A 20738-nucleotide genomic window follows, 5' to 3' on the forward strand; every position below is an offset into this window, starting at 1 on the left:
ACTTGAATGGGAACTTACTCACTTTTGGAGCCAGCTTCAAACTGAGTGAAGCAGCAACAACTTTTTCTTCTTCCATGAGGTCTTCATCTGAGACCACTCAAGCTTACCGCTTGTGAGGGATGGACGACACTTGATACAAAACTAGCATCAGCTGACACGCATTAAAATAAATCATTAATGGCAGAAACCATCAGCAAATATGAAAATATAGTATGATGAAGGGCTATAACGCAAGTGTACTTCTCCATTTAAGATTGAGTGCAACATGAGCAAATCATTTTCAAGATGCATCACAGAGGTAATGCATCGTGATTCACTGAAATACACAGGACAGTGAAATGCATTCACACAAATGTAGTTTGGGATATTTTCTGTGATCATGTGCTGGTGCTGTGCTTCGCCACATCCACGGCCACTACAGAATTCCCTTGTTTCCTGGATAGCAACCACCTGGCAGAAAAACAGTCCATTCTAGAGCTGGGTATCGATTCGATTCCGATTCTTAAGATTCAGAATCGATTATTTCGATTCGATCTGATAACTGATTTGGGTTAGTGTTATTAAAACCGTTTTTTGAGCTATTACCTAATTGTCTAGTTATGCAACATAATGCTAGTATTATACTGATATCTGACACAAAATTAATGAAGTATTGGCAGTTACTGACTATAAGACTGATGGAACAGAACAATCTCTTCCCAGAATGATAGAGCAGTATTTTTATTTTACAAACACTGAAGGGCAGAATTACTGAACAGATCCAGGGCAGCCAAAAGAGGGCACCAGAGGTACCTGGTTCATTGGCCCCGACACAGGTACATTTCTACACCCTTCGATGTAAAGCTGTAACAAAGATAAAAAACAAACAAACAAAAAAAACTATGGCTTGACTTCACAAAATTGGGCCCTCGAAATGCAGGCAATAGTGTTTCAGAGAGTTATAAATTTAAAATTTTCCGTGGGCAAATGGTCCCAGTCTCCCCTACAAACACTTGCGTCTGCAGTGCTCGATGTGCGGCAGGCTGCAGGAAAACTTTTACCACTGCCGTGCAGACTGACTTTTCAGTCAGTCTCTTCTCCCATAGCTGCACAGCGCGTGCTGGTGGAAAAGAGACTGACTGAAAAGTCAGTCCACACCAGAGAACCTTCGTGTGAGGACCAAAAGAAAGAAAAAACACGACTGTGAATTAAACAGCGAACTTTTTACTTTTCTTGGCCGCAACAGAAAAGATTCCCGGTCCTCATGATTGACATCTTTAAATGGCTTTGAAAGATGCTGATGAATAAATTGTGGACCTGCTTCTAACAAGCGGGTCCACAATCAATGTAGAGAAAGAATCTTTTTCACACCCTTGGAAACAGCGGAATGGCCAAACTGCAGCGTCAATTTTTTCCAGAGATGCTGTTCCAACGCTGGCGAGAAGTATCTTTTCAACCCAGCACTAGTCCATTCCCTCATCTCTAAAATAACCAACCATTGATTTGCTGCAGCTAGGTAAAAAGTGGGCTTATCCTTCCATGACTGATCATTTCATTTTTATTTTTTTTTTGTTTATAAAAATTTGTTGTGGTACACAAATCAAATCATTTTATTTATATAGCGCCAAATCACAACAAACAGTTGCCCCAAGGCACTTTATATTGTAAGGCAAGGCCATTCAATAATTACAGAAAAACTCCAACGGTCAAAACAACCTCCTATGAGCAAGCACTTGGTGACAGTGGGAAGGAAAAACTCCCTTTTAACAGGAAGAAACCTCCAGCAGAACCAGGCTCAGGGAGGGGCAGTCTTCTGCTGGGACTGGTTGGGGCTGAGGGGAGAGAATCAGGAAAAAGACATGCTGTGGAAGAGAGCAGAGATCAATCACTGATGATTAAAAGCAGAGTGGTGCATACAGAGCAAAAAGAGAAAGAAACACTCAGTGCATCATGGGAACCCCCCAGCAGTCTAAGTCTATAGCAGTATAACTAAGGGATGGTTCAGGGTCACCTGATCCAGCCCTAACTATAAGCTTTAGCAAAAAGGAAAGTTTTAAGCCTAATCTTAAAAGTAGAGAGGGTGTCTGTCTCCCTGATCCGAATTAGGAGCTGGTTCCACAGGAGAGGAGCCTGAAAGCTGAAGGCTCTGCCTCCCATTCTACTCTTAAAAACCCTAGGAACTACAAGTAAGCCTGCAGTCTGAGAGCGAAGCGCTCTATTGGGGTGATATGGTACTATGAGGTCCCTAAGATAAGATGGGACCTGATTATTCAAAACCTTATAAGTAAGAAGTACACATGCACCTCTATAGGGACCAATGCTACCCAGATACTAGTAGTGACATTTCCATCTATTCCATAGTGGCAAGCAGTGTTTTACTGTGAGGTTTTAGCTAGTAGAACAGACTTTCACTGTAGAGATGTTTAACAAGTGACAGTGCTTGTGTTCTAACAACTAAACTGATCACACTTTTGCCTCAAGCGAAAAGTTGAACTCAAAACACATCTCAAAATAAAGCCCAGTATTAATAGTCAATACATAAATTTTAAAAAAAGGAAGTCATTTTATCATTTATGACATTTTAAACCTGCTAAATAAAGAATGCACAAACTACACCCCACAAACACCTCCCACCAACCAAATTTCATTCTGCATTGCAATGTTTTAATGCAAACATTTTGGATTTGCCTTGAGGGAAACACCGCCCAACCTAGTTCTGAGAACTACTGCCTGAGAGTTATAAAGGAAAGTAATTAACTATTTGTCCTTAACTAGACTTCCTGCTGCACATACTGATGTCCACACTTTCGACCCTTTTCTATGAAGGTTGAAGTGTGTAATTAGTATTTGTAAACCGCTTTTATGCCAAAGTGTAGATTGCTACACATTTTAAAATGATATATTATAGTACCGTATTTCCTTGATTAACTGCCTGACCTTAAATACGGGCCTGCCTCATTTCATTGCCGTGTCAAAACTCCACCGTAAAATATATACAATTGCCTTGAATAAGCACCAGCTTTGTTTAAAGGCCAGTGTTGCCGGCCAAACGGTGCTCCCTAAAAATTGGCCCACCTTGCCTTCACTGTGCATGTGTCATTTCGGACCTCGAGCAGCGTCATTTCAGAGCGTCACCAGCGGTTCACCGATTATCACCTCGTTTCTGCTTAAAACTGCACTCCAGTCATCATCTATCTCAGCAACAGATATCTGAAGCTTTTGTACAACAATCAATTCCACATAAATTCAGCATTATTTCATCATAAAAGATGGAGGACCGATCAGAGCTTGACAGCAGCACGGCTACTGGGCCTGCGTCATTTCAGATTATCAGGAGCAATTCACCGATTATCACCTTGTTTCTGCTTAAAACAACCTTGTTTCTGCTCACATTATTCCCCTTGATCGCTTTGGGTGTAGAGAGTCAGACTCGGAGTCAGTCTCAGGGCATACATGCACAGTGAAGGCAAGGCAGACAAATTTCTACAGCGGACTGTTCTGTTAGTGACACCGGGTCAGCACATGGTTTTGAAAAAATAAACGCCCAGGCTATTAACCCTCTGGGGCTGACGCCGTCATATATGATGACTGAGACCAAGTTTTACTAAATTATAAATAACTTTTTAATGATATGAGATAGAAACTTACTTTTTTGTTTTTGCTGAAATGTTAACTCAGCAGACTTTCGAGCCAGTCGTCCACCATCTTTGTACTCCTCATAGAAGCTGTGTGATGACGTGCGCAATGTGAGTGTCCAAATGGAATCCGTTCACCGTCACATGGTTTTCCAAAATCCCAATCGTAGGGCAGATTTACCTCACGTGATAAACCAAAGATCGTCTTTAGCAGTGATGTGTTACTAGTTGGCCATCTGGCTGCTTGCTCCAATGCACCCTGCACCATTACGCACAGCGATCAGTGAAAGTGAGCAGACGGAGGGCGTCTGATGACAATCTCACGTGCTCAAACACAGAGTGTGTGAGTTTTAGAGATGCTCCACTCCTCATTACCTTTGAATGTTACTGAATAAGCCTGTGGCAAGCTCTCTCGCTCCGGCGTAAAGCACTGTTTACCATATCAATGGAGCGAGGGGGAGGGGCCGCTCCTCAGAGTGTAAATGGGCCAAAGTGTCAAAGCTGCTTTCAGAGCAGGACAGAACACTCCAAAACACAGTAGAAATAGAAGTTTGTGATGTGATCTTTGTGTAATAGCAGACAAAACGCATAGGCCATTTTGTATATATTGTGCAAAATGTGCATTTGTGTTTATTGTTTGAACCTTTTTGTTGTACCGTCTTTCATACAAGACCTCAAATTACCTTTATAAAGTGTGAAAACAGTTGTTTATTATAGTTTGCTATGTGTTTTGAATAAATGTGTGGAAAATTATTTTTCGCTTTACTTTTTCCTTTCTTATTTTTGATTGCAAACCTTTATAACACTTATAAAACACAACAAATGCAAATATATTATGAAAGCACAGGTTGAAAATTTGATTGTGGGATGCAGGGAGAGCTGTTAACACAATAATAAAACATTTATGCCAGGCGAGTGGACTGTCCAAAAAATGCCCTTGGACCCCAGAGGGTTAATCAAGGAAATGATGGTGGTCTATATTTTCATTTCATCATTTAAACCAGGTTTTGCTGGTCTGAGGCACAAACACTTTCTGGTGACAAATATCATCAATGTACTTGCACAGCACTTTACTTTGAGAACAAACATGTCACTGGGTGCAGAAATGTGCACTACGCATCTTACTATTGTCATAATGTTCGTGCTGAGCGGAAAACAATCTGATGTAGGCTGGAAACTAGTAATAACACTTGTGCCATGCTGTGTGCTTCTTTACTCCAGGTGGAAGATCGGGGCCTTGGTGCTCTTCTCTTCAAAGAAGAAGAAAAGCTGTGTGGATTACTATCAGCCAAAAACATCTTTGAAAATATTAGTATACTGAATATGGGCAAAAATTCAACATCACACATACACAGTTCTCACCATAAACACCAAGAAAATTAGTATGTCTTTCATTTAATGTCATACTCACAGGTTGTGGCTGTTCTGCAATGCAGCAGCTGAAGCAAACCCAGAACTCAGTCATTCTGAGGCTGAAGAAGAAGCCACAGCAGTTTCCTCTCAGTCTGTCTTCCTGTTCAATGTAAAACTTACAAGCAAACAGGGGAAGCTGATGACTGACACACACCACTGGTTTCTCCAAGGTGAACCGGTGTCGCAAAGAAAAACGTCCTCCAAAGCTTGGACAGCACTCTCCTGTGGATACATGAGGTTGAAAGAGAGAGAGAGAGAGAGAGAGAGAGAGAGAGACATAAACACTATATTTGTGATTCCTCATACAGTTATAGTTATTTTTTGGAATAAAACTGGTTAAATTATCACAGACTTTCATCTTTTTTTTTGCCATGGTCTTGGACGATATTTTTACAATTTCTGAATAAAACTCTTGTTTGGCACCAAACACATATCTAAAAACTTATATCAGCTTGATGCTGACATATTGTACAGTCATTTTTTTGGGGGGGGGGGGGGATTACATCAGGTGCAAATTAGGCAACTAACTTCTGTTATACATGATTAAGCTGTTTCTATTTCATGTATTCAGACTTCCTCTTGCAGAATATAAAAAGATACACAACTTACATTTCTTACGTGGCACAGCTAAAACTTGTGACAAATAAATTTGTGGATCCCTACTGTTGACCCTAATCAAAAGTGACAGATGCCAAAAGAAACTGCTTTTACTTCTAACAATATAAAATGTCATGATCTCAATGAAGAATGGGTGGAATGATTTAGTAAAAATTGACCAGCATATTAATATTAGTTGTATATGTTTCATTGGACATGCATTTAGATTTCAGCAGTCCAGCGTCTGGGGTTACAAAAACTTTCTTGCCAAAGCATATCCTTCAGCAGCTGAGCATCCCAACTATCTTTTTAAAAGGCTAGGAATGAAACTCAGGTGGTGGTCCCATCTTAAAAAAAAAAAAAAAGGGACTGGAGAGTGTGATCATTTATAGAGGAATTACACTGGAGGGTGTCCAGTTTGGTGACCTCAGAGATGCATCTCTACTTTTTGCAAATGATGTGGTTCTGTTGGCTTCATCACACACAGACTTCAGATGTGCACTTAACAGGTTTGAGGCTTAGTGTGGAGCAAATGCAATGAGAGTCAGCACCTCTAAATCTGAGACCATAGTCCTCTGTCGGAAAAATGGTGGATTGACCCCTCTGTCAGGGGAGAGACAGTTCCCCAATTGAAGGAATTTAAGTATCTTGGTCTCTTGTCTTGGGGTAAGTTGCAGTGTGAGATTGATAGATGCCCTGGGGTGGCGCCTGATTTACAGACACTGTACTGGACAGTTGTGGTGAAGAAAGAGCTGAGCCGGAAGGCAACGTGCTCAATTTTCAATTTCAATGTATTTTCATTTATATAGCGCCAAATCACAACAAAGTTGCCTCAAAGCGCGTCACACAAGTAAGGCCTAACCCAACAAACCAATTTTCCAAATCGATTTACGCTCCTATCCTCACCTATGGTCATGAACTTTGACTAATGATTGAAAGAATAAGGTTGTGAATACAAGTTGCAGAAATGGGATTCCTCCGTGGGGTATCTGGGCTTACACTATAAGGAAGGGTGAGAAGTTCAACTATCCTGGAGGGACTCCAAGTTGAGCCATTGCGTCTTCACATTGAAAGGAGCCAGCTGAAGTGATTCCGACATCTGGTGAAGATGCCTCCTAGTCGTCTCCCTAGGTGGGTCTTCTTGGCATGTCCAACTGAGAAGTGGTCCCAGGAAAGACCCAGGACATGCTGGTTAAGGACAGGGAAGTGTGGAATGAGCTGCTTGGTTTGCTGCGATTGCGACCCGGACAAGCAGCAGAACATGAATGAATTCCAACACAAATAGCCGATATACCACAGTTTATCAGGGACGAAGTGTCCAGTTTTCGTGATGAGTCAGGAGAACTTAATGGGTCATGATCAAACTTGCTGCTGCAGATTATCCTTTGCAGAAGCTCAAAGTTGGGCTCAGCTTGCTTGTTGGGGCTGTAAACTGTTCCACAGAGCCAACACAATGAAAAGGTTGTGTCCTGGAGGAATATTAATTTAAACATCAGGACCACCCTGAACTTGGAATGAATTTCAATTTCCTACAGCATGTTTAAAATATAGAAAGATATTTGAGGAAGCTGAACTATGTGACATAAGTACACTGTGTTCCCTTGGTTATAAGTGTGGTTAGACACATGATGAACAACATAAAGGTCAGGATAACACATTTCCAGACGCTGTGGCGGTCAGACAGGAGGCTTGTCACTGCAAAGTTCTGACATTTCCTCCTTTATGTCGACAGTCGTCAGCACACTGTGACTCGGTCACTCAGATGGAACTGAATCACAGCATCAAGTGTCCATATGTGGAAAATACTGATCGAACAGACTGTTGAAATCTTGAAAAATATTAACGATCACAGTAACCTTAATGACATTTACAGACAGATGTACGTTATGCAAGTTCGCGCAGCTGCGGCAAACTCGAGTTAAAAAAAAAGACAATTAAGCATAGCCTGTCCACTTGCATATGAAAACAAATAGTTAAAAAAAATTAAGATAGGAAACTAATGTTCCGACATTTCAAAGCAGACAACGTGAACATTCTTGCGTTTTCCCACACTGACAGCTAGCTAATCAAGCTAAGTTAGCCTGTTAACGAAAATGTTACTTAAATGTTCCTCGGGGGGGAAAAAAAACCCTCGTAAAATTCAGTGTACACATATCGCTCCATTAATTTACACGACCGTGTTGACTAGCATGTCTACAATTTTAAACAAGTAACTTACCAGATGACGCTCGGTTCGGTAAAGTACAAGCTCGATTGAAAGCTTAAAAAAATGCACCAAAAACCCAGGAACTGCTCGATGGTGACGTCACTTTAATGTTGCCAGATCCGGTCACTATAACGCGCTTATTCCTTTTAATCGGGTAAACTCACCCGTCCAACAGTTTCTTTGAAATAAACTAAGTTCATTTCATATAAAGGCTGAATGTCTATATTCATTTCAGTTTACTTTCTTGAAATAACTTGAAAATTTTTGGGCACCAATTATAGTGCAGCAGATAACAGAATGTTGACAGAGGAATCTTTCAAATAGTGAAACAAGCACCACATTCGTCACAAATACTACTGACATTGCTCTTTTGGAAAAAACCGACTGGCCACTTGAATTTTCAATAGGCAGCCAGATAGGGGTCTTATTACACAGGGGTCAAAATTCAAAGATGCTCCAATCATATTGGAAATTATATCACGTTATTTGTCTGATTATAAAGATTCCAAAAAGGTATAGTTTGGGCTATCTATGGCTGAATGCTTTGGAGTTATGTGGTAAAAACAGCAAGAATGGTGACAAAGGTCAGTTTCAGTTTGCGCAGGGGTCAAAAGTTAAAGTTCCTCCAATTTTGTAAAAAAGTGGTGCAAATCATTGGTTGAGCTAATAGGATTAATAAATGGAATAGTTTTGACTATGTTGAATGCTTGGTCTCAAAAGTAAAGGTCAAACAATGTTGATGTCCATTGGATTCTATGACATGTGATATATGTTACCCCGTAATGTGATAATTAATCATGACAAATGGTACAAACTTTTCCTGGCACCTATGGAAGACACCATCACAACATGATTGTATGGGTCAGTCCAGACATTGACTGCTCTCTGGCTGAAGGTATTTTGTTTCAGAATTGCTCTACTTTTGACTTTCTTCAGTTGGACTTTAGTGTTAGTAATATCAGAAGGTCTTGGAAATGACTTTGGCTTCAGGTCACAATACCTACCATGTAATATTGATACCTACCATGCTATTGATACAGTACCGTACGCAACTGGACACATTGTTATTTAAACTACCCAGTGTCACAGCTCATGCACAACCTTTACCCGAGGTTTTGAGCTTGAAATTCATTGACTCCTGTACAGCAGCAATGCCATGATGTCCCCCTTTATCCCAGGATCAGGGTATTCACAGCAAGTTGTTCTTGGATGGAGTACAAGAAAAAAAATGGTACCATATCAACTGCCAATTCGTAGCTATTTATTATACATTTGTATGTCACATCATAACCTTCTGCACATGAAAGTAGGCAGCTCTAGGTGATCAATGTAACTGAGGTTCAAGGGTTTTCAGACTGCATGCACGTATTCAAGGTGGCTTATCATGAAGAGCAGGTGGCACGGTACGATAGGTGTTGGGCTGTAGTCTGGGGTTTGATTCTGGGTGTACACATCACACTACCTTTTTGTGGCCTTGGACAAGACATCATCTACATTGTCCCAGCCCGTCCAGCCATAAATGGGTACTGGCCTTGTAACCTGCAAGGTATGTTGTTCTGTCGAGGGGGTTATCATAGAACCTTATTTACATCATACTACCATATTTGGGAATACACAGTCAGCCTGCATAGGGATGTTTTTCTCTCTACAAACTTGTACGGCTGCAAGAACATCTCTCTTATTCAAAAATTTCGGTTAAAAAACCTTTATCAGCTATTTTAGGTTATAAAATGACAAGGTTGCAGAAACAATGGTTAAAGTGCGTAAATTACTGAAGGGGAAGTCAAGTGTATTTTATTTGTGATTAGTAAAAGCACATAACGAAATAATACGTACTGTGAGCAATTTTCACACAGGCGTGCTTGTTATGTGTTGTGTGATCTGGCAACAGGAACAACGGCTTCCGTGTTGATCCACGTTTCTTCTCGCAGGAGTTAAAATCGTCTTTGTTTTCTGACGATTCAAAATGAGGCCGTTAACAGACGAAGAGACAAAAACGATGTTTGAGAAGCTTTCGAAATAGTATGTAAAACCATAAGTGGCATACTCTCTCAGAAATGATTAGAAAAAAAATCGATTAGCTCGTGTTAGCTTGTGTTATCATTGTGTGTTTTCTGTCAACAGTATCGGGGAAAACATTAAACTTCTGGTGGACCGACCTGACGGTACTTTCTGCTTCAGGCTTCACTGTGACCGTGTTTACTACATGAGGTAATCCAGGCTGGTTTTACTGCAGCTCGCCTGCATTTAAAAGGACCAGAACATTGATTAAAGCTTTCTATCCTTCATCCACAGTGAGAAGATTCTTAAACTGGCAACAAATATCTCCCGGGACAAGCTCGTGTCCGTGGGCACGTGTTTCGGAAAATTCACAAAGACCAAGAAGTTTCGGCTGCACGTCACAGCTCTGGATTTCCTGGCGCCCTATGCAAAGGTAATACCCACCGCCGTCCAGAAGGTGGCGGTAATGGGCCTCAGAGCTATTTCTCAGGCTTTAAAAAACTAAAATGTCCTGTTGCCATGATTACGTGAATGATTGAGTTCAGCAAGCTGAATTGTAACTAACAAGTCCAAAAACAAAATTTCCCTGACGAACTTTGAACAATGAAAAATGTTAAAGCAGAAGTCATGTTAAAAAAATAGTTTTCACATTTTGCAACATGTTCAAAAGCTGACAAAAAGATGAATCAGTGATTGGTCCCATATATACTGTATACTGGTTGTTAATGCAGGCTGACTAGTTTGAGATCTTTCATTTTAGTGACATGGAGGTTCATACTTATTGCTCATATGAAAAGAAGGTGAGGGAGCACAAATGGCCATCACCAGATGCGCAGAAACACAAAAGGAAACATTTGTTATTATATAATGGCTGAGTGGATCCTTCTCATTTGATTGGTTCTTTGTATGTCACGTGACATGGATTATTCATCCCATTTGTATTTCATTGCATTTAGAGTGCAAATTTGGTTTCATACGTTTGGTACCATTGCACTCTGCGCACACACAGACAGACACACACACACACACACACACACAAATCCACTGCACTGTAAGCTGTCTGGAGGCTGTTAGCGGGATGTTAGAATGAAAAACTGGACTAATTTCTGATGTGATTTTTTTTTTTTTTTTTTTTTTCTCGCTGCACTGAGGAAGGACACAGTCTTTTTTTTATTTTTGGTAGTACACGCATGCTCAAGCGCTGTCCCGGTAAGATTTGATTGAGCTAACTGACGCAGCTAGTTCTTGTAACACACACACACATTCCACTCCGCTGTAAGCTGTCTGGATACATGAAGACCTGTTCAGATGAAAAGCTGATGTGATTTTTGGCTGGACTGAGGAACTACACACAGGGTTTGCCTTTTAGAATAAATAGTTGTGTGCCTTAAGGGCACCAAAATCTGAAAAGTTTGGTGCCCCCCAGAAAAGTTCAGTACCAAACCTACTGCTACATAGCATAGCGGCAAAACAACTAGGGGGGTCTGGGGGCATGCCCCCCACAAAATTTTGATATAAAAGGATGCAAATTGTGCATTCTGGTGATATCTGGGGCAGATTTGGGGTGAAATTATGGAAGAACAAAAAACAAAAGAGATCCGCACAGCCAGTTAGTTCCCAAACAAGCCTTTAATAACACACCAAAGATGATGTTTCGGGCCTCGCCCTTCATCAGACAGGATGAAATTATGGAAGGGAATTTTTGTGTTTTTGGAGTAATATTTTCTGAAATTTCGAAATTTTCAACCTTGTCAGAAGCTGAGATGACCCCATGCCAATATGCACAGGCAGATTGGCATGGGGTCATCTCAGCTGCCGATGTTTTATTAAACATCCAGCCCATTAACAATCATGGCTGCCATGAGTGTTGATTACACTTGTGATTACAGAAAATCTATTAGCAGTCATCATGGTCATCTGCCATTCTCTGCAGCACCTTCCTCAGAATCAGAATTAAGCTCAGAATCTAAGGCAGCTCTTCCCTCAAAAACTCTGTCATAATTGTGTTTATAAACCAGTCACCATTTGCTTTTATTATACATCTGTGTAGTTAATAAATAAAATAATCTTCACGGATGATTTGCTCACGCGCGCACGTAGCGAAATAAAAAAAAAACAACTCTCCGCTGGCTGCTGTTCGCTCTTCCCTCAAAAATGCTCCATTTGATCTGTGTATAATAAAACGCGGCATTACAAAGAGGAGAACAACATTTTTTGATGACGTTTTGTGTATGTGTCGGTCTCAGAAAGTCAAATTCTGCGCATATTTTGTCCAAATTTGATAGATTTCTGTACAGTTATGAAATAAAAAAGGTGGATTCCAGTCGGGAATGCAAGTCTAAAGAGTTGTGTGCCCGCCCCCAAAGTAGGGTGCCACGGGTTCCCGGGTAACCGCTAAAATTGAACCCTGACTACACAAAGTCTTTTTTTTTTTTTTAATGGAAGTAAGAAGTCAGTGCACAGCATCACTGGACTACACGTCACAATTTGGACTCCTATTTAAAGTTCGTGTTGGGCTTTAGCATCAGTGGAACACCAAAATATAAGTCCCTTTTCTGTTGTTTATAAATTAATAAAGTATCAAATGACAATGATCTATTTTAGCTGTTATTAAAACAAATAATGAATGTTTTTACATTCTTTCAATGGAATTAATATTTAATTTGGTGAAAGCTGGAACAAACCATTCAGTGAGGCAGCTTTCACCTCATGAAGTACTCAAACCATTGAACTCATAAACATTCATTATTTGTTTACTGGCAGACACCATAATGCAGTCTGCAACCTCTCCACTGGATGACACTAAACCCTTCAATTTTAGCTTTAAAGTAGATATATGTAGCTTGGTCATGTGTGTGCAAGTGGCTTAGAGCTCTCGTTCACTGTTCCAGTTCAAGGTGTGGGTGAAGCCTGGAGCAGAGCAGTCTTTCCTCTATGGAAACCACGTTCTAAAATCTGGGCTTGGAAGAATCACGGAGAACACGATGCAGTACCAGGGAGTTGTGGTCTATTCCATGGCTGACGTGCCCTTGGTGAGTACTTACAGCTTTAATAACATGATTGGACAGTGTGCTTACATTACCGTGGTAAGGGTCAACATTCCCATCAACGTCGTCATGGAAACATGACATGTGGTCAGGCGATGGGTAAAGGTGGCTAAAAAAAAACCTTTGTAAAGCCACCTTTATACTTGCACGAATTTGATCCCTGCACTGGTATGCAATATTGCCTGCTATTGACTAAACTTGTCGTAAACTGTGTGAGGCCTTGCGCGGAATGACATGCAGTGTTTGTGAATAGGTTGCGTAATGTTGACGCAAGTGGCACAAAATTTTTGCTTGTCAGAAATTTTGAACATTTCAAAATATTTACACGCTGACACGCAGCCTCACACAGTTTACCCACAATTTACGACAAGTTTACTCACTGGCATGTAAGATTGCACTAGCACGCAATCTTGCGTGCCATTGCAAGGATCACATTTGTCTAAGTGTCAAGGTGGCTTAACTCAACAGGTGCTTTTTGGGCGAATGCTGTCATGCACACCTGCTCTTATCCAGCAGTCATAGCTGCGCATTGCAGGGCAGATGCATTTCAGTAACGAGGCAAAAGCCAAATGAGATATAAAATGTTATTCTGTGCAAAGATAGCCCATATCAGATGGCATCAACAATCACACCAGTACACATGGGGTCAGCAGCAGAGACACTCTTAAACTCCATACTCGCATACACAAATTTGAATAATGGCCCAGTCACACGGCGATACCTGAACGAAGGGGAAAAGTAAAAAAAAAGTCACAATTCATTGAGAAAAGGTGGACAAAACAGCTTTATCACCAAACAGCCTGCAAAGAGGAACTTAACAAAACCGAAGCTAATGTTGATCTCGACACTTTAAACAAAATGCTTGTGTGTCTGCATCACTGAGTTCTAGTCTCGGTGCTGGCACAGAGCTCATAGCGCCTGAGTCCTGGAGAAACTGCAAACAGAAGCTGTGGAGATTTGTGCGCACGTCAGTGGACCACCTGCTCTGGTTCCTCATCCAGAACAAAAGAGGGATCATCTCCATCATCAGAATCCACACTGTCTGTCAACACCCTGCATGCTCATCTTGCTCCAATTTAAAAAAAAAAAAAAAAAAAAAAAAAAACCCTCTGGTGTGCCGTGGTCACTGCTGTATCACTGTATTCCTTTACTAAGCCGTATATATTGATTTATAACAGAAAACTGTCAAAAGGGGGAATAAATATGAGTGTAAAGATGATTGAATATATCAGAGCAGTAAATTGATCAGTGTGTGTGAATGCGCATTGACTCACGCGTGGTTATTTCAACCAGCTGCAGCTAATTCACAACATGAATTCTGCCTTCAGAACAGCTCTTTATATCATCATTTTAGTTATTGAGCTGTTGCCACATGTACAGATGGACTGGATTATCATTCCTACACTCAGTTATATTTAATAAAAAATAATAAGCACACGCAGGAGCTGCTGCTAATGCTGCATTCAAGTACCGTCGGAAATTACACAACTTCTGTTGTTTAAAATTCAGCAGTTGCTTGTGGCAAAATAATTAATTATATCCACACAAAAGATTACTTATGGCCTATATAAGGTGCCTGAGCCCATTGAAGCTGACCCCCCACCCAGATAAAAAAAAAAATCCAAGCAAACAGGCCGAGTTTGCCCTGTAATTTCTGACGGTACATGAACGCAGCAGCAGCCACAGCGCTCACAAAACACCTTCTGCACTGTGTGAAAACATTCAGCTGCTCCAACAAAGTCAAATTAAACAATAACGTTACAAAAACTAAACAAACGATTAACAAATGTCAAGAACGACGGCAAAACGAAACACGGATGAATTGAGGTTTTCGTTGCCCTTCGTTCAAACTTTTCAACAGTTTAAAATCACGACGAAGTACCAGCTGCAGGAACGAAGCTGCGTGAAGGCTAGAAGATGCCAACGAAAGTCAATGAAAGTCCAGATTTCTTACTTTGTTGCTCTTCATTAAGTGCCGTGTGACTGGGCCATAAGACTGTCAAGAAAATACACCACATCAAAGTTGTGGGTAATTTCGATCCCACCGTGTCAGGTTACAACACCAAAACCTCATGACTTAAGGCCTTGTTCAGTCTGCCATTCCATGTTGCAAATCACAACAGTCAAGTCACATGAAATCCTTATTTTCCAAGGGAGAAGTCATTACTTGTCTGAGTACATATCAGCTCAATCCAAGAAAGGTGAGTTAATCCTGGCTTTTGGATATGTTCAATAATTTCAGGAGCCACCTTAGGCTCAGTGTACAATTTTCACACAGTCAAAGGAAAAAAAAATATTTGCAAGCAAAGGATTCAATTACCTAGGTTTCAAGTTCTTATTTTTATGCTTTATTTTTTGAGGGGCGGGGTGACAGCCAATTATAGTAGAGTGGCGCCACGACGTCAGTGGCTAGTCTCGCTGGTGCTCCAAAGTCGCTTTGTTTATGTGTAAATATAACATTTCTCATATATTGTGCAAAAGCTAGTGAGATATAAACGCTTCTAAAACTGAAAATGCTGTTTTTGTAACTTTGTAACACCTCTGGAGTGATTTACAAGTCATCTCGCAGACGTCGGCATGCATGCTAATTTCTGCAAACTCAAAGCGAACCTCCGCTCATGTATGCACACAAACAGGTCCTCCTGCAGATGCCATTAAAACGCAAATAAAATATAGTTTATGATTGATTGAATTTATTCTGCAACAGCAATGTAAACAGAGGTGAACGTGTCAATGAAACACAGATAACACAGTGAAGCATAAACGTTTATTTTCATTGTCCTTGTGAAATTATCAAATGGTGGGGGCTTAATTGAACATGTACAAATTGTAAATAAGACAATAGGATCTGAATAATTAATGTAAATACTAAATGTATAATTAATTTATATATAATTCATAATTTATATCACTTGATTCATAATTGGGATTTGGTTGTGCAAGTGGAACTGTTAAAAAGTATTTTTCACTGCTGTAACCATAACATTACAGGCTTATCAAGCCTGAAGGTCAAATTGCCCGACTGTTCCTCCAGAGGGATTTGTTTCGGCCTGGGGAACATTGGCTGTTTCTTATCTCAACTCACAAAGACAATAAACAGCTTTTCACAGGACTGAAGCATGTTCTATTCTCATTTGTTCTGAACATCTCAACATTTTGGACACTTTGTGACACATTTTACCAAATCGAGTACAAGAAATGTTAACAGTATCCTGGATGAAACCGGCAAATTTGGTGTTTAATCTGAAGATTTTGAGTTATTTAAGTTATCCTAAAATTAATTAAAAATATGAAATGATTTTTTTGTAAAATGACTTCTCATTGCCTTTGGTCTAATAGTAAACTGGAGCTTTGTAAGACTCTCAGGCAAGATCAACACGAAATTTACAGCATGTTAGACTTGAAATTCACATGTGCTTTGCAGCACATGGTGTGGCATAGTTCCATCAAATTTGGCACTCTGACTCTAACATAGGGCATCCATACATCCACCAAATTTCATGCCAAAATGGACAAACCGCTATGGCCAGCCCCTAATAAAAATCAGCACAAAAACAATATGGTCCTTCGATCAGCTTTGCTAGTGCTTGAACCCCAATTACAAGCTCTTCTCAGTGATGCAGAATGATGCCCAATGCAGCGTGTCACTGCTTGTTTCCTCCTGAGACAGATGTTATTTACACAGTGCCCACATTCTCCGAATCAAGACCAGCTTGCACTCGTGGGTGTGTTGGTAACCTCCATTATCAAAGTGATTGTGTCTTTGATCAGCAAAATCCACGTTGACATCCTCAGAGCGCCACACTGTAATGCCCCGTCTGTCTGCAAATGATATTGTCGTGTATGACAGCGCAGTATTTTCACTGCTTTGTGCTTGTGTCAGCTCACGCATGCCACAAGTTTAGGATATACACGCTTAGAGCCTAATGAACTGGGTTAGGGGATTTAAAAGCTAGATAGCTTCAGCCTTGACTTTTTTCGCTCAGTTATAGTTTTTTCAGTATTTTCCTTTATTTGTTTGAGTTTATCTGTTCATTTATTTTCTGTTAGTGTGTGAGTTTGCTGACTGAAATAAATAGTATAAAATAAAAAATCAAATAAATTTTCTTGTCATTATTCTGAGCCACTGAGAAGTAACCACCACCACTCTGCTTCTCTTCAGGGTTTTGGAGAGTGGCAGCAAAATCCACCCAGGAGTGCCGGCGAGTAGACCCCATGACCATTGTTGTGTTCCACCAAGCAGATGTGGGAGAGTTTATCAGGAATGAAGAGGCGCTAACATAAAGTTCAGTCTGCAGCTGGACTGTAAAGATGTTTCCCACCCAAACGTTAGGAGCTAAAAGGGTCAAATGCATTTCTTCTGTGGGGACCAGGGTTGAAATCAGAGTATCAGGGATTCTTTCTGTCCCTGCCTCAGCTGGAGTACTTCTTGTTCATGTGGGCTTAAAAGGATGGAGCATGTAGTACAAAAAAAAAAAAAGCAAAGACAGACTGTTTTCTTTGGTGCAGCACCATCATTAGGTGTTATTACATTTTTATTATTATTATTATAGACTGGAATGCTGAAGATGCTGTGGAGCGATCATGAAGTGCAGGACTGCTGAGGATCTGTTCCTTTGGGTCTAGACCAACACACTGTGGTCAGACTTGTGTTCCTCAAACTTGTCATAAATTCAGTATTTTAACTTGAAGTAGCATTTAAAAAAATGCATATCACAAGAGCAAATAGACAGAATTTACAAAAGTTTTACTGATAAAACAGAGCCCAGGTCAGGTTCTTCAGATCATGGTAGAAACAAACGGGATGTCTGATTCTAGTACTAATTTAAGTTCTCGGTTCAAAGGCACCTGGATAGAAAACACAAAAAAAATCCTGTACCATTCAAGAACTGAATTCATGGACCCTTACTCTTGTTTTGGGTGTCTCATGCTGCTGTATAGGGTCCTTTTTTCACTGCCAGTTAACACTCATACTGAAATCGAGTTGTATCCTTTCAATAAAAAAACAAAACAAAAAAACAACAAAAAATCCATTAATCTTTTCTTCACACTGACACAACTATAAATTTTTAACTGCATAACAAATTAGAAAGAACTGCATAAGTCTGCCTACCCCAACTTACCTGTTTGTACTGGGGGGGATTTCACCACAGTACAAATCAATGGGGAAAACATTTAAGGATTGTGGAGCTACAGCTAATTTAAACTTTCATCTTTGTCCTAAAGCTTAGTCCTACATTTCACTGGAATCTTTTTCAGATAGAGGCCAAAACCTCTCCCGAGTTAATAATATAATTTATTTTAACAGAAAAGGTCCAAGATACTGTTGTCAGGCGTCTTTAAGCCAGTCAGACCATGTTGAGTTTCTTCATTGTTCTCCATCGGTCCTTGAGGTTGATGTTCGTTCGGTCTTTGAAGCTGTAATAGGATTTAATTTTACTCCAGTTGCCCTCCCCGAATTTCTCAACTCCTTCTTTTAACTTCTGTGATTCTGCGTCGGTCCACTTCTGCAACACATAAGGAACAAGTGATGGGCATGTCTTCCCTCCAGAAAAAAAAAAAAGCAACACACCTTACAGCTAATCATTTGAAACCATTCATTACAGTGTTTTGAATGGTTTTATGGACTTGAACTGACTTTTACAGAAAAGTGACCATTATTTCTACCCACTTCTGCATTTTACAATACGGTCGTATTCAAAATCAATGTAACACACCAGCATGTTGCATTCAAACCACATATGTTACAGTGACTGTCCACTCCGTGCAGCAAAGAATGAGGGCTCAGGTGAAACAAACAGGTTGTGATCTGTGGTTGATGTGGAAACCAATTTGAGGTGTCTCAGACAGTCATGCTCAGCTGGAGGATGAAAGATGTTGAGGCCACTCCTTCCAGGGGTTTTACAGGTTTCTTACCCTCCTCCCTCTCCTGACTGCTCCCATTTTGGGGCTCAGCAGTGAAAATTCCATGTCCACCTCACACCAAAATCATGATGGAACTGCACTTACAAGCTGTGGTATTCGGACACTGGTGAGTGTGCCATATAGGCAGGTTTGCATTAAAGTTTACCTGCTGTGTGTGCACACTGAGTCCCTGTCCACGTATATTAATAACATGCCGATACGCCTTCTGATGAGATACAGCACAGATAACATTGCAGCACTTCCAAGCATGTTTAAACTTGTGATGCCGCCCCATCTCACCACCATACAGGATCGTATTGCAGTAACAACAGATACACTGCAGTACGGCATGTTTCTATATGATCTGTGCATTCCTGTCACATCACGTGTGGTCAGCATTTATAACAAACGAGTGAACAAGTTTAAAAAAAAATGCTGTCACAACACTACATTTTACTAAGTCAATTCAGGAAAAGATAGTATAATATGGACAATGCAAAGAAAAAAAGTGATTCTTACATTTTCTTTGATTTCTGTTTCACTGCAGACAGTTTGAGCCCAAGACATTTCATGTTTTGTCTGGTAAACATTGTGTCTGAAGAGAAATGGAGCAACATTTTGTGCACTGATGATTGTTCTTTCTGGGCCTAGGGGTCACACACGGCCCCCAAAAACTGAATTCAAGCCACAGTACACTGTGAAGACAGTGAAGCATGGAGGAGCAAGCATCATGATATGGGGATGTTTCTCATACTATGCTGTCAACCTATTGATCACATACCAGAGATCATGGATCAGTTTCAATACATTAAAATACTTGAAGAGGTCATGTTGCCTTCCTGAATGGGTGTTTCAACAAGACAACGACCCCAAACACACCAGCAAGTGAGCAGCATCTTTGTTCCAGACAAACACGATTAACGTTATGGAGTGCCCAGCCCAAACCCGGGACCTTATCCAAAAGAAAACACATAGGGTGACATCAAAAACGCTGTTTCTGAGGCAAAACCAAGAAATGCAGAGGAACTGCGCTCCTTGGTCTCGTTTGAGGGTAGGCGATAAAGGGGTTAAATGAAAGTGCACATGATGCAAAAATTGAACTTCCAGTGACAGCCCCATTATCATCGTTCACATTAAATCTCACTAAAACATACCAACACATCCTCTTGCATTTGCCTTGTCTTCCCATCTCCACTGGGAACCAGAAATAACTGAACTTTTCACGGACCTGCTTCAGTGATTACAGCCAAAAACAAACAGTACACCATCTTTCCCATGTGAAGTGACGCTGTGTTTGTGTTGCACACTGGCAGGCTGTCCCCGGAAGTGGTCAAATCCCGCGATTCCACGCAGGGGTTCAAACAAGACTGCACTGTCCCATTGTGGAATGTAGTCCAATCGTCCTGGGCTGGAATACCTGTTCATTGGTGCGAGAAATGGGTCCACTCCATACAACACAGATGTGAAGCACTTCTCAGAAACAGGGGTTATATGCTTACATACAGTGCATCTGGGAAGCATTCACAGTGCTTCACTTTTTCCACATTTTATGTTACAGCTTTATTCCAGAACAGAGTAAGTAAATTTTTTTGCCTCAAAATTCTACCCCATAATGATGACATGGAAAAACGTTTGTTTTTTAATTTTTGCAAATTTATTACCTCCGCCAAGGAGGTTATGTTTTCGGTTGCGTTTGTTTGTTTGTCTGTTTTTCAACAGGATAACTCAAAAAGTTTAGAATGGATTTTGATGAAATTTTGTGGAGTGGTTGGAAATGACAAGAGGAACAAGTGATTAAATTTTAGTGGTGATCCGGATCACGATCCGGATCCAGGAAATTTTTTTTTACGGATTCTTCACCATTGCGGGATAGGGGGAATTTTGACATTCTAGTTTCTAACTCCACAAAAACAAGGCAGAAAGGCTTAAAAAAAATTAGGGTGTAACATAGTCAGA

General features: G+C 40.5%; 3 protein-coding genes across 5 annotated transcripts in view; 1 reads left to right on the top strand and 2 right to left on the bottom strand.

Annotated features, from left to right (window-relative positions):
* The window catches only part of cdc42se2 (CDC42 small effector 2), a 32179-nt gene extending 24224 nt beyond the window's left edge, over positions 1 to 7955 (bottom strand). For 2 of the 3 annotated variants that reach the window (XM_034188262.1, XM_034188277.1), the window contains exons 1-2: positions 7843 to 7938; positions 5026 to 5249 (exon numbers count right to left, since the gene is read on the bottom strand). In XM_034188262.1, the coding sequence (XP_034044153.1) occupies positions 5026 to 5079 (54 nt within the window). In that variant the 5' untranslated portion in view covers positions 5080 to 5249; positions 7843 to 7938. Of the gene's footprint in view, positions 1 to 5025; positions 5250 to 7842 lie in introns of all 3 variants that reach the window. The other variant, XM_034188270.1, reaches the window with a different exon arrangement.
* Positions 7956 to 9717: 1762 nt separating this feature from the next.
* nip7 (NIP7 nucleolar pre-rRNA processing protein) lies at positions 9718 to 18185 on the top strand. Its single transcript, XM_034188286.1, is given in 6 exon segments — positions 9718 to 9852; positions 9955 to 10041; positions 10126 to 10264; positions 12723 to 12863; positions 17041 to 17049; positions 17052 to 18185. Coding segments are annotated over 6 exon segments (543 nt in total). The 5' UTR covers positions 9718 to 9796; the 3' UTR covers positions 17163 to 18185.
* Positions 17322 to 20738, bottom strand: part of terfa (telomeric repeat binding factor a) — a 124821-nt gene continuing 121404 nt past the window's right edge. The window contains exon 14 of the mRNA XM_034188295.1: positions 17322 to 18385. Coding sequence (XP_034044186.1) covers positions 18227 to 18385 — 159 coding nt within the window. The 3' untranslated portion in view covers positions 17322 to 18226. The remainder of the gene's footprint in view (positions 18386 to 20738) is intronic.

Source organism: Thalassophryne amazonica, chromosome 2, assembly GCF_902500255.1.
Source record: "Thalassophryne amazonica chromosome 2, fThaAma1.1, whole genome shotgun sequence".
In the NCBI taxonomy this organism is placed as follows: Eukaryota; Metazoa; Chordata; class Actinopteri; order Batrachoidiformes; family Batrachoididae; genus Thalassophryne; species Thalassophryne amazonica.